The 13,805-nt window shown below is 33.6% G+C and overlaps 1 protein-coding gene across 1 annotated transcript; it reads right to left on the bottom strand.

Annotated features, from left to right (window-relative positions):
* Positions 1 to 8,228: 8,228 nt before the first annotated feature.
* Positions 8,229 to 9,668, bottom strand: LOC143610116 (F-box protein At3g22700-like). Its single transcript, XM_077084690.1, has one exon. The coding sequence runs from the start codon at positions 9,643 to 9,645 to the stop codon at positions 8,521 to 8,523; it is 1,125 nt and encodes a 374-aa protein (XP_076940805.1). The 5' UTR covers positions 9,646 to 9,668; the 3' UTR covers positions 8,229 to 8,520.
* Between the last annotated feature and the right edge of the window lie 4,137 nt (positions 9,669 to 13,805).

Raw genomic sequence — 13,805 nt, 5'->3', positions numbered from 1 at the left:
ATGTAGGGGTGTGTACAGTTCGGTTCGGTTATTAGCATTAACCCAACCTAACTGATCGGTTATCGGTTCAGTTCGTGTAAATCCCGTGAGAGGATATTTCAATGTGATATCACGTAAACTCGTTGTTAGACGGAATCTAACAACGAATGGATTCAATATAAAGTAAATAAACACAATAAGAACACAATGATAATGCTTTAAAACACACGTATATTAACGTCGGGTGCTTAAGCACTATTATTACAACTCGTCTCTGTCTCTCCTATGTCCGTCTACGTTCCCCTCACAAATGACCTAGATACAATGTTGTAAAAGTAGACCTACAAGGCCGAGTACTCCCCGAGTACTCGCTACAAGGTATGGCACCTGAGAGTTTCTGTAACTCCGCCTAGTTACTTAGAATGGATCGAAGGTCGTCAACCTTAGCCAAAATCACATTTCCTATAATAAAACATGATTCATATTCCTATAATATAAACAAAGAATATCACTTTTTTTAACTAATGATTAAATAATTTTAAAATAATTTAGTATTTAAAAATGCATTTATTATATTTATATTGATATTCACTTATTTTGTAATAAATAGTAGCAAACTTATGATATTTGACATATATATATATATATATGGGAATGGTTCAGGAGAGAAATCGTTTTACTGCGAGAAGTGTGAGAAATCAATTCTAGCCATTGATTAAATGTAATCAACGGTGCATAATAAAACTGGCAGTTTCGTAATAATAAAGTGCTTGTTATAACTAATTTTTATATGAAAGGGGTAAAATAGTCTAACTTGTGTAGCCCAAAAAAGGAAACGTAATTGCCTTAATCAGTTTTGAAGACCCCACACATCAATTTCATTAATCTTTAAATCTTATGAGATGGTATGTTTCAAAATATTTTTCAATCATTATTAGATGCTCTAATTTGTGATTATTTTTAAATAAAACCCTCAAATAATCTGTAGCATTATATTACAATATTACATGCCTACATCTGAATTTTTGTGATAGTATCGAACATAAAGGTATTAAATTTTCGCTGATTGGGTTTTTTTATTAGTTCAATTGAATATATACCTTTGTCTATATATTATTTCACATACTCTTACGCTCAACTACACATAGACGTTGTGGAGGATGAATTTTAAATTAGGGCTAATAGCGTTTTATTATTATTATTATTATTATTATTATTATTATTATTATTATTATTTAGGTGTAGTTTTGTGTTTATTAAAATTATCTGGTCTTAGTAATAGTTATAATATATATTAGTTTAATTTTTAGTGTTTAAAGATTCTCAATGTTTTAAGCTTACAAATTCTAGGAGGGAGGGAATTTTATGAAATTCGTTTTTGCCTACATTTAAATAATGATTTTAAAGGTTTTTAACATTTATGTATGAAGTATAATACCAGTGTAGGATACATTGATATAGGGTATACAACATATATGATCTATCAATAATATTATGTAGATATATAAGTCGTGTAATATTGATTTTTGAGAGTATATACTAGTTGTGTAGGTATAGTTTCATTGACCGTATTTTGATTACTAACAATGTATATGAGTTGCGCTTTGTGTAGGATAAATACTTTATTGTGTAGGTATAGTATATGAAACTCTGAATGAGCTATTTGTACTTGTGTAGGATTTTTATTGCTGTGTAGGTATTAACTATAAAATTGTGTATAGTGAATTTTTATGTGTATGAAATATCATTTGTTGTGTAGGATGCCATGTTTATAATTATGATATTCGTTTAATTTATTGGAAGTGTATGTTTTTGTGTAAGATGTGATGTTTAAGTATATGAAGAACGTCATGCTTGTTGTGGAGGACATACATTGAGAGATTTACTTGGATTATAAATTGAGATTGAAGTTTAGAAGAGGACTCAACGTTATAAAAACAACTCAATTTACGGACAAAATACGCAACAAATATAGCCAATTGAACATTATGGTTTTCTGAGTTTGGAATAGCATGTTGGTTTATTAATGAGGACGTCTAAAAAACAATATACTTTTATGATACTTACCATTTGTTAAGTGTTTGTGAATTGTTTATGGATTTCGAATTATTTTGAAGTATTAGTTTATCTTGATTTTTTTTGTTTAATATGTGGTATTGATAAAACTTGGGATGAGAGGATTAGGCATGATTTGATAGACCTAAACCTCTCCGAGGACATGGTTGAGGATAGGAATTCGTGGAGAAGTAGAATTAAAGTTAAGGATTTTTAGAGAGAATTGAATAACTTAGGGCTTAGACTTAACTTATTTAGGTCACATACCATAATGGTATTTCCCTTACATATATTATTATTATTATTATTATTATTATTATTATTATTAGCTTTTATATTGCTGTTAAACTGTGACCTTATTATTAATATTATTATAATTAGTAGTAGTTTTTATATAACTGTTAAATTTTGATTTCCTTTATTTTGCTTCATACACATGTACTTAGAGCCGAGGGTCTCTCTGGAAGCCACCTCTTTATTCCTTTGGATAGAGGTACGGTGTGCCTACATCCCACCCTCCCCAGACCCTACCTATAGCTTTGCTGTCGGTGGGATTTTACTGGGTATGATTGATTGATTGATTGATGTGGTATTGATAACTGGTGTTTGAAAAAAAATTGAACAAAATTAAGTGAGCTTGAAAATATATATAGTGTTTATAATTAATAAAAAAAATATGTACTTTCAACCTAAAATCTACTACTTAATTATTTGATCCAATTAAAAAGTAAAATTTTGAGGTAATCAATCATTTTCGATCATTTGGTTTTTCAGAATTTTCGAAAAAAAACTCGTTACGTATTTGATTGATGTGGGTCGTTTAGTATAATCTTTTTTTAATTAAATTAACATTTATTTAAATTAAGTAAAGGATAAAATTGAAACTTCAAAAAAAACTAATACTTACTAAATATAATAATTTAAACTTTTACCATTGTGTCTTTGAATTTAATTAAAAGAAAAAAGCAAGAGAAATAATTTGATTGGTTGGAATGACTTCTCGCATTTCACGCAATAAAATGATTTCTTTATTGAACTTAAATATATATATATATATATAGTATTCAAAAGTCAGTTTTCTTTATATTTACCATTTCCGAGTACTCCCCGAGTACTCGAGTACACCCAACTCCCCGGTCGACCGCCTAGAGACTTTTGCAACCTTGCCTAGATACAAGATTTATATAATAACTACACAAAAGCCCAATACTACCCAAAAGCCCACCGAGATCCTATCGTTTCGGAGGTTATGTTCCTTTTTGCTCTTTTTCGGGCTTCTTCTCATTCTTCTTTGGCACCTACGGTAGAGATCAGAGGTATTTGGCCCCCAAAAGGGATTGGGTTGGGCCACACACGTGCTACAATGGGCACTCCGCTACACTCATTAGGACAACAACCTCCTAACTACTATGAGTTAAGCAGCTAATGGACAGAAATAGCCAAGCCAGTAAGTAGAAGGGCAAGGTGACCGCAGGGAAAGGCATTACCGGAAGGAAACCCGAAAACGTCCGGGTCGAAATATGGCTTTCAAATTAAGTTCCGAATTAGTGGATGCTGCCAAAGGGAGTGGCGATGCCATACGCAAAAGGAGATTCCATAAATATTCCATTCCAAAAATGGAAACATTTGGGATTTTTTTAGAAATTGGATGCAGTTACTAATTCAACGAATTTACAGTTCGTCCCCATTAACCACTCGGGCATCGACCCAACGCCTAATTCATTTTAGACGTTCCATAATCAACTTCATTTCGTCTCCCAGGCAGATTTGACAAAGATCCTATGTTCGTTTTCGCCCTGCTCTGATGATGCGCTCCTTGTTCGCCCCGCAAATGCCGAGGCCCTGACGAAGTTAAATTATCTTTTAGTGCATATGAAACATGACTTCGGCCCCCAGCCGGCCCTTATTCAATCATTCCAAAGGACCTATTGCTGATACTAAGTAGCAGCCAAAAATTTGTATCCATTTTTCATGATATTATGCATGGATCAGATATATCATGGCGAATTCTTCAGAAAAAATTATGTCTTCCAAAATGTGTTCTGTTAATGGTATCAGTACCCGCGGGATTATTAACAGTACCCTTTTTAGAGAATGTTAATAAATTCCAAAATCCATTTTGTCGCTACTGTAGATCTCGGTTTACAATATAATCCCGAAACTAAATACAAACCACGTAAATATTAGCCTAACAAAAACTGTTGATCGAGTTAGTGGGTTATACAAAATTGGTAAAGCGGGTAGTTGATCTGTTTAATTAAAATGTTGGCGGTGTTTAACAAACCGGGTTAAACAGGTTAGCCCGAGAATGACCAGAGTAATTAATGCGTTAGATATTACAACCCTAATCGTGATTATTTTCATGATGTGTTATGGGTTATGTAAGAAATTGTCACCCCTAAAAAACCTTAATGGTAAACAAGGACCAAAGTGATTCATGTTGACCAACCTATCATTCCCGCCCCTTTAGTTTGTATTCGGTGAGCATCCCTGGTGGATCAATAATAAACATCTAGCAATACAATGAATTGGGTTCAGTTGGTTTTTTCGATTTTACCGTTTAGGCTTGAAAATTTTAAACCGGAAAAAATAGGTTAAAACAATGAATTTGGGAGTGAAATTTCATGCCTAAGTTATTTTGTTAATTAATAATAAACTTATTGTTACATATTTGAGACTTCTTTGGCAACACAATTTGTTAATTCATATATTCGGGTTTTTGGTTTGGTTTGTTTTCGTTCTTTTTCAGTTCTTGATTAATGCAAATTGAAACCAAACCAAAAAGTTGATTTTCTGAAAAACATATGATCAAACTAAATATATAATCAAACAATTGGATTCTGATTTGGTTTGTTTATTTTGGTTCAGTTACTTCGATTATCTTGGTTTCGTGCACGCCCTTAAATACATTGCAATAGTTCCATTGAGGGATGAGCTTGGTACAGTACCCGTATCCGTGCCCGTACCCAGTTGTACCCGTACCGAAAATCAGTAAAAACATGTACCAATACTCGTAGCAAAATTTTCAGTATGGTACGTGTAAAGGTACAAGTATTGGTACGGGTATTTCCGGTACGCTACCCGTTTATGTATCACTTTGCTTTTTTTATTTTTGAATCTTCGTCAATCATGAAACCAGTACGAGTATGAATAACAAACAACCTGAATTAGTCCAGGTGCCGATACTTGTATAGGTACGTGGCAGGTACCAAATTAGTACAAGTACCAGATTGGTCGCTGATTTAATGATAATATGGTGTTGAAGAACCTTAATCTAGATCTTCTTGACTGTTATTCAAAAGGTCAAATAATGTATAAATCTTGGACCTTTTGAGGCAATTTTAGATTTTGGGAGGCAATTCTGATTGGTCAATAATAATCGATTTCAACGTCATTTTTTTTCCTTTTTGTTAGTTTAGCCAATTTATTATAAAAGGTAAAAGGGGGTAAAGGAACTATGTGTTGATTGTCCTCTAAATTGAAATTTTTTTCTTTGGTATATAAAATGGGAATCAACAAATCAATCAAATTCCGGGAGGCTTCGTGAAGTGCTTCGACTTTAAGTGATTTGTTTGTTTGGTCGAGTCTTGGATTTTATATTATTTAATATTGAAGAATCATTTGGTGCTTGTCAAATTATATAATGGTTGAAGAATTTATTTTATATATTAAATATAAAGAATCTCAATTAAACTCTCACATATTCCAAACATGTACAACATATCAAACGTACTCGTACCATTAGAAACGACCCATAGGACTTGGTAGGAGGAAGCCATTGCTCTTGCATCATCATTTAAGTAAGACATAGGTTACTCACACACCATATAAGTTATTTGGACATCATATGCGTCTATACGGCTCGTATAGGGCCTATACGAGTCGTATAGGTGCAAAATTTTGTCCTTTTTGTGATGAAGAGTGTCGGAATGCGGTTCGTATAGGGGCTATACGACCCGTATAGACTGGAAAAATTGTCATTCGTGCATTAGTTAGTCATGTGAGAACTATACAACTCGTATAGCCCCTATACGAACCATATAGAGCTGTTAAAACACAATGAGGGTGGTGTTTAAATATAACAATCCTTAAGTAATTGTCTCATAAAGTTACATTGCTAGACCATGCATGAGTCTCGGGTACGAGAGAGGATATACACTCTTTATTTAGAGCACCTACAATAAGTCATTTTATAAGAGTGTTTTTTTGGGTGTCAAGTGGCATATGCCCAACCAATCATTCTTTTTCTCTTCTTCCCTACAGATAACATTTTAAAAACACTATTTCTCTCACACTCAAAAACTTTTTTTTTTTGATGATTTTGTACAAGAAAAAGGGTCACATGGTTGTGATGGTCGTACCCGGACCGTAACCTAAAGATGGGAAAAATGAGAAAGTTATCAAGAGTTAAGTGCCATTTTAGTACCCGTGGTTTGTTTAATTACGCAACTTTAGTACCGTTTTTGAATTTATTGCAAATGGCTACCTCAGTTTTCTAAAGCTTGTAATTTTAGTACTTTTTTCTAACCTCGTCAATTTTGGTCCGTTAAGTCAGAGATACTTTGATAATTTTGTTAATTTTCTTATTTTCTCTTTTCCTTTAAACAAACTCCCCTCTTTATATCTTCAAAACCCTAAATCTGCATATCATCTCATCCATTTCCCTAAACACACAATTGTTCACCGTGTAGAAAAAAACAAAGTGATAGATATAGATAAACACAAAGAACACCACCAAAACAATTATTCCATTCAAAGGAAAACAATGGCATTGAACCTGCCTAAACCCTACATTCCGTCGATCCCCAATTTCAATTTGTATATGGATCTACCATTTGAAGTTTCTTGTAGCTATATTGGTGATTGCAGATGGCGGTGGCTAAAGGAACTCGCTTTTTCCGGGGAGGGAGATGGTGCAGCGGTTATGAAGATGATGGAGGTGGGTGAAGATGGTGGATGTAAGTGTTGGTGCGGCGAGCAAGAGTTGGGTGCGGCGGTGGTCAGGTGCGTTTTTCCGTCGCACAAGAAGGGCGTTTTTCCGGTGAGAAGATGTGTGAGACAGTGGTTGGATGTGTTTTTCCGGTGAGTAGAAGGTGGGTGTGACAGTTGTTGAGTGCGTTTTTCGGCGAGGACCGATGGAAGAGAAAGGGCTTGATTTGGGGATTTAGAGTTTGGATTAATATTATGAGTTCGGGATTCAAAGGGTTGAGAGGGGGAGATTATTAAAAGGGCTTGATATGGGTTTTACAGATATATTAAAAGGGTTTTAGTTTGAACCTGCAATAACCATTAACACTTGAACAAGACATGTTTAAAGGAAAAGAGAAAATAAATAAATTAACAAAATTACTAAAGTATCCCTGACTTAACGGACCAAAATTGACGGGGCTAGAAAAAAGTACTAAAATTGCAAGCTTTAAAAGACTGAGGTAGTCATTTGCAATAAATTCAAAAACAGTATTAAAGTTGCGTAATTGAACAAACCATAGGTACTGAAATGACACTTAACTCAAGTTATCAATAATGTTAGGGTCAGCCCGAGTTGTAATAGATTTTAGCGTTTCACTAGTGGGTCTAATAACTGATTCCGCACAGGACCAGGTCTCTTTTGGAAGCAATGCTATGATGAGAATATGAGAAAATTGTTACATCATCAGCGGGCATTCAAGTGTTTGAAGAGATTCAAAATTTGTTGTATGTAATTGAATCTAGAATCTAAGATATATGAGCTAACCGGTCGATGAGAAAAACAACTGAATATAAGAGCAAATTCAAGATTGTCTAAAAGCAAGGTTGGCGTTATCATTGGTAAAACGTGAGATCTCTTTTAAAACAAGGCAAGTAAAATGAGAGTCCGCAATTATGTTATTTTCCCTAATTTTTTTGACTGAATAAGGACTTTCCTTAATATTCATTTTGACCTGACCCAAACAGGCTTTTGCAACCTCTGTTTGCAGATTGCATACCCTGCACTGCAGCTTCACAGTATTGACTTCTTTAATCTATTACAACATTTAATCAAAGTAATTAAGTATGTTAAGAATAATAAAAATAATAATAACAATAATAATTATTATTATTTAAAAAACCACCATTCAAACTTCCAAACATATGTGAAAGCCACATACAAAAAGCACAAGAGCATGGAGACTCTTTTTACTAATCCGGATCAAGAATCATGAGGTGTTCATGTTCATGACTGTTAGGATGACTATTGAAAAAGTTGTAGCTGAGGAAATCAAATAATACACTACCCAAATTCATGGAAATTATCTTTTGGGAAAGATAGACATTCTAGCTATAAGCAAAAGACATGAGGTAAAATTATTTAATACTTACCCAGATTAACTAATTCCTGAAATATTGAAGGGCAAACCCATTAACAAATAATGAAACAAAGCACCCTGAAACTTGTATTGCACCTTAATCTCTATGCCTTGCCTGCATGCTTCAAAATCCTTTTGTTCTTAGCTCCACTTTCAAATGTCATTCATAAACCATAAAGTTTGGCTGATCAGCCAAGAGTAGTGTTTCCATGTACTGATACGCATAATATAAACCCACCGATCTATCAATCACAATATCATCAATCACGAGAGTGTCATATATAGGTTCACCACTATTCCGAAATTCTGCTAGTACTAAAGCATGTCCATTTGGTGTAAGAGTGCATAGCTTTGTAAACGATTTTGGAACACCATTCCCCATCATCCATACATCAAAATCCTCAGTAACGGGATGTTCATCTTCAACAACTACTACGAGAGATTCCCCTCGCTTATACAAGTACAATATGTAACCCATATTAGCAAAACTATCTGGAAGGGTTACTTCTTTAAACTCTTCACTTGTCATATCAAATGAAATAATCATATGCCTAAAACCACCGTCCATAGTAATCACATCCTTAGCAAGCCAATAAAAAACCCCGTCTATATTTACCTTATTATAGTCATCAAATTGAATTGATTTACGAGGGAGATTGCCATATGACCTTCTCCAAGCCCGTGTGGTTGATGTAAAAACCTCAACCTCAGGAGGGTTGCAAGCGACGCTTTTCATATCCTTCGTCTTGTGGTGATCAAGATATGTAATCTTGACAATCTTAGGGTCATTGGTCTCACGACAAACCCCAAAACCTATAGCAGTTCCATATCTCCCTCCTCCAACATTAGGCAGGGCAACAGCTACCGCTTTTCTAATAGAAATATTCCAAAGAATAGCCACATCCGTCCTACGGCCATCGCGATAAATACCGCCATACAAAGCCAACAACCCGTGAGAACTGCCGATTATCCTAGGACGTTCAAGCATCTCAACCAATCCAGGAAGAGTGGGGGATACTTTGTGTTCGGGAAAAGTATTATCATCAGCAACTAAAACATATTTTTCCACACATTCATATCCCTCGTAGTCTATTTCAAGATTCTCATAGATTACAAGTATATGTTGTACCTGTGTGCGGTGGGAACTGAAATGCATTTTGATAAAATTAGAGCTGTCGATGAGAGACTTCCATGTTTTAGAGACCGATCGGCATTGAGTCAACGACTCGAGAGGAAGGCGATTCATGATTTCCAGTTGGATTTCAACAGGTATGTTATCAGACATTTTGAATTGATTTCTAGGGTTTACAAGAGGGAGATGAGGGAGGCTATATTTGTCGTAGCGTGAGTGTCATGAGTTTTATTACTTAAAATTTTATTAAAATAATATATAGTTAACCTTAACTTGTTTAAGAAATTTGAACCCCAGTTCCTTCGTGTATTATACAGTAATATTTTAGATCACGATTTTATTTTACAGCCAACACTCGGATTAAACGTTGTTATCTCACACTGGGCTCTTCACAAGCCAAGCTGGGGCAAGCTGTGTATCGAGCATTCGAGCTCGAACTAAAATGAACAGAATCACATCGAATCGAATTAAACATCACCAAACTTGTTTTGAGTGCTTGTTATTGGGGATTTATAACCCAATTTCATAATTTTCAGTCAAACGTTTCATTAACAAGTGATTAGCAAAAACCTTTGTCATAAGCTTTAGGCCCAAGTTCATTATTTGGGTCCATCTATACCTACCTTTTTATAGTCATCAAACCAAATTGATTTACGAGGAAGATTGCTATTTGAACTTCTCCAATCCCCTGTGCTTAAAGAAAAAACCTCAACCTGATGAGGGATGCAAGTTACACTCTCCGCATCGATCATCTTGCGTTGAGTAACATGTGTAATCTTGACAATCTTAGGGTCATTGGTCTCACGAGAAACCCCAAAACCTAGAGTAGTTCCATATACCCCTTCTATTATATTAGGCACAACTATAGCGACCGCTTTTCTAATTGAAATATTCCAAATAACAACCAAATCTGCTTTACGGCCATTGCGAGAACTACGGCTATCCAAACCGTGAGAAGTACTAATTATCCTAGGATATTCAAGCTTCTTAACCAATAGAGGACGAGTCAAGGAAACTTTTTGTTGTGGGAAAGTATGAACCGAAACATATTTATCCTTGAAATCAACTCGACCACTAAACCTTTCAAGTATATCTACATACTTTACAAGTAAATGTTGTACCTGTGTGTGGTGGCTGCCGTAATGCTTATTAATAAAAGCAGAGCTGTCGATGAGAGACTTCCATGTTTTAGAGACCGATCGGAACCGAATCAACGATTTCACGGGAAGCCGCTTCATGATTTCCAGTTGGATTTCAACAGGTATGTTATCAGACATTTTGAATTGATTTCTAGGGTTTACAAGAGACGAAATGGAAGAACAGAAGCATTTGAAAATAAATGGTTAGATCGGTCTATCACAGTAAACTATTTAAATGTTTGGGCTTCTATTTTAGTAATAAGTGTCTTATGGCCCAATAAATATTAAATAGTACACTATTTAAATGTTTTAATAACATGTCTAATGAGAAATTGAGAACTAAACTAATATATATCTATTAATAACCCAAAAAGCGTCCCAATTAAAACATATAAGGACACTTTAACAATGTTCTGAAACGTGCTTATCTAACTGTAAACTTTTGATACACATACAAGCGTCATTAAAAATTAATTTATAAGACCCTTATGATTGAACATTATACTACCAAGAAACGTGGTTATAATATGATCGACCTTTTTTTTGTGTTTTCTTAAATTTCTCAAATACCCCTTTAACTTTGATTTGCTCAAATAACAAGTTTGGTCCTCATAAATTTTATTTAAGTTTAATCTATAACACACTCGGTAATAGAGAGTTCGAGGAAATTCCCAAAAACTAAAATTGTCGTATGCATTTCCCATATGCTCAAAGCCTCTTTTAAATGTTAAGTTATAGTATCTCGTTAAATAATGTCTCATTTTAAGGTATATATATTTTATAGAATAAAAACATATATATTTTAAATCTCACAAATTAGGGTGTTACACAACATTAAGTAATGATTTCGATTACCAAACCTTGAAATAATCGAGAGGGGTGATATAACCAGACTTAGATTGCAACAACTCACGATTTTGAGATATGAATTTTGATCCCCTTCACCGCCTCCTTGGCTCATCGACAAGCAGGTCCTGCTTTATTTTCTGTTTTATTCTTTTCTTTGTTTTTTTTCAATTGTCTGATTAATAGATTTCCACTTTTCGTTTTGTACACAATCAGCCCTCCAAATCATTACAACTTTAGTCCCTTAGCTTTTAAGTTTCAATAGATTAGTTTAAAAATTATATACAAACTTACACACGTTTTTCTCAATGTTAGAAATCTCTTATAAAAACAATTAAAATATTATTTATAAATATTTCACCACATATAAACTCATTTAGGGCAAATGCTTAAATAATAACGAACATTCTAATTTCCATAGAAATCGATATGTTACACAAGATGTACTCTTTAAATATTGACTGGGTTAAATCTATTAAGAAATTTGTCATATATCCAGATTGGTTGATAGGATATAGATTATTTTTTGATATTGGGTTTGAGTTATGCTACAATAATATTCTAGCGAATAAGCGTACTATAAAATTGATGTTTTATGACTCATATATCAAGTGTCCTATTACGATGTATTATAATAACACCAAAATGGTTAAACGTCATGTAAAGGTTTAAATTATAAGACCCAAGTGTCAAGTGTCATATTAAGTTATGTTATATTAAAACTCTAGCGAATAAGTGTCCTATTACGGTGTACTATAAATTCATAATAACACTACAATGATTAAGCGTCTTATAAAGGTCAAAGGTATAAGACTCAAGTGTCAAGTGTCCTGTTAAGTTATGTTATAATAAAACTCTAGCGAATAAGCGTCCTATAAAACATATGTTTTATGACTTAAATATCAAATGTCCAATTACGGTGTATTATAATAACACCACAATGATTAAGCATTTTATAAAGGTTAAAGTAATAAGACCATAGTGTAAAATGTCCTATTAAGTTATCTTCTTATATGACTTCGACTAGAAAGGGTCCTATAACACCGAACATTTATGACTTAACTACAAAGTGTCCTATTAACTTATGTTATAATAAGACCTCCAGTGATCAAGTGTCCTATTACACTACCACATAATGGGACACCAAAAACTCCATGTCTTATAGATTACTTTATTAGGATTTACATTTTAAGTGTCTTATTAAGTTATATGATAATACAACCCCAAAGAATCATACATCCTATAAAATAACTTTTTAGGACGACGGTTCTGTAGCGTATTTTGTAAAAGGACCCCAAATGTTCATTTGTCCTATTAAATATATTTTAGTTCCCTATTTTACAAGCGTTCCACACAAAAGGTTCTAAAAACCCTTTTTGTTGTAGTGACCTTGCTTGTATGCTTCAATTTGGCCGTTAACATTTTCATAAATAGTAAAAAACGAGCTGATCAAAGCAGTTTCCATGTAGAAAACATAGAAAATGATATACTTCCACCATTAGTCCCAATATTACTCAAATGGATTTTTGGACGGACACTCAACATGATCTTGTGATACAATTTCAACTATTGGTTCAACAGTCTTCCTAAATCCCATCATATAAACTTCTGATGCATCTAGTGTTTGACTATTAATAGTGAATAGCTTTGTATATGACTTTGGAACACCATCATTCATATTCAAGCACAAAACGAATTGACGATCACGTAATATTATATGCGCGCCGGTGTAACATTTATGGCCGGTCATGGCTTGATGAGCGATTCATGTAAGATTGTGGTTTGTCGGGTTCTTAGATATAAGATTGCGGTTTGTCGGGCTCTTAGATATAAGATTGTGGTTTGCTCGGGTTATTCTAACTTTATTTATAATTAACAAACAGGTAGTCAAACTTTCAAAGAGGTAGTGGCACAAGACTCGACTCGTTTATTATTTAATAATAATTGATTTATATATATTTTAATTATAGGTTTTATATATAACATAATATATATTGCTTGGTTATATATTTTAATTATAGGTTTTATATATAACATAATATATATTGCTTGGTTATTTTTATCATAAAAATTTGAGAAGCTTCTATGTGTATATAAATCTGGTTGTACTTGTATATAACCTAACACATATTAGTTTGATTACAATAAAAAAGATCAATTAAATCAAGATGCGTTAAGACTGTTCCTGAAATAAGAAATCATATACTCCCATGAACAAGGATCATGTGCAAAAGACATGTTTATTAGTTTGAAATTAAACCTAAAATAACTTGGCTCAATATCTATACCTTGCTGGTATGCATCAAAAGTTTCCATTCCCTACTTTCA

This window comes from Bidens hawaiensis, unplaced genomic scaffold (assembly GCF_021521415.1).
Source record: "Bidens hawaiensis isolate Kalapana, Puna unplaced genomic scaffold, B.hawaiensis_p1.1 tig00023989_1, whole genome shotgun sequence".
Classification (NCBI taxonomy): domain Eukaryota; kingdom Viridiplantae; phylum Streptophyta; class Magnoliopsida; order Asterales; family Asteraceae; genus Bidens; species Bidens hawaiensis.
The sequence above is the reverse complement of the archived record's forward strand: the minus strand, read 5'-3'. Positions and strand labels throughout refer to the sequence as shown.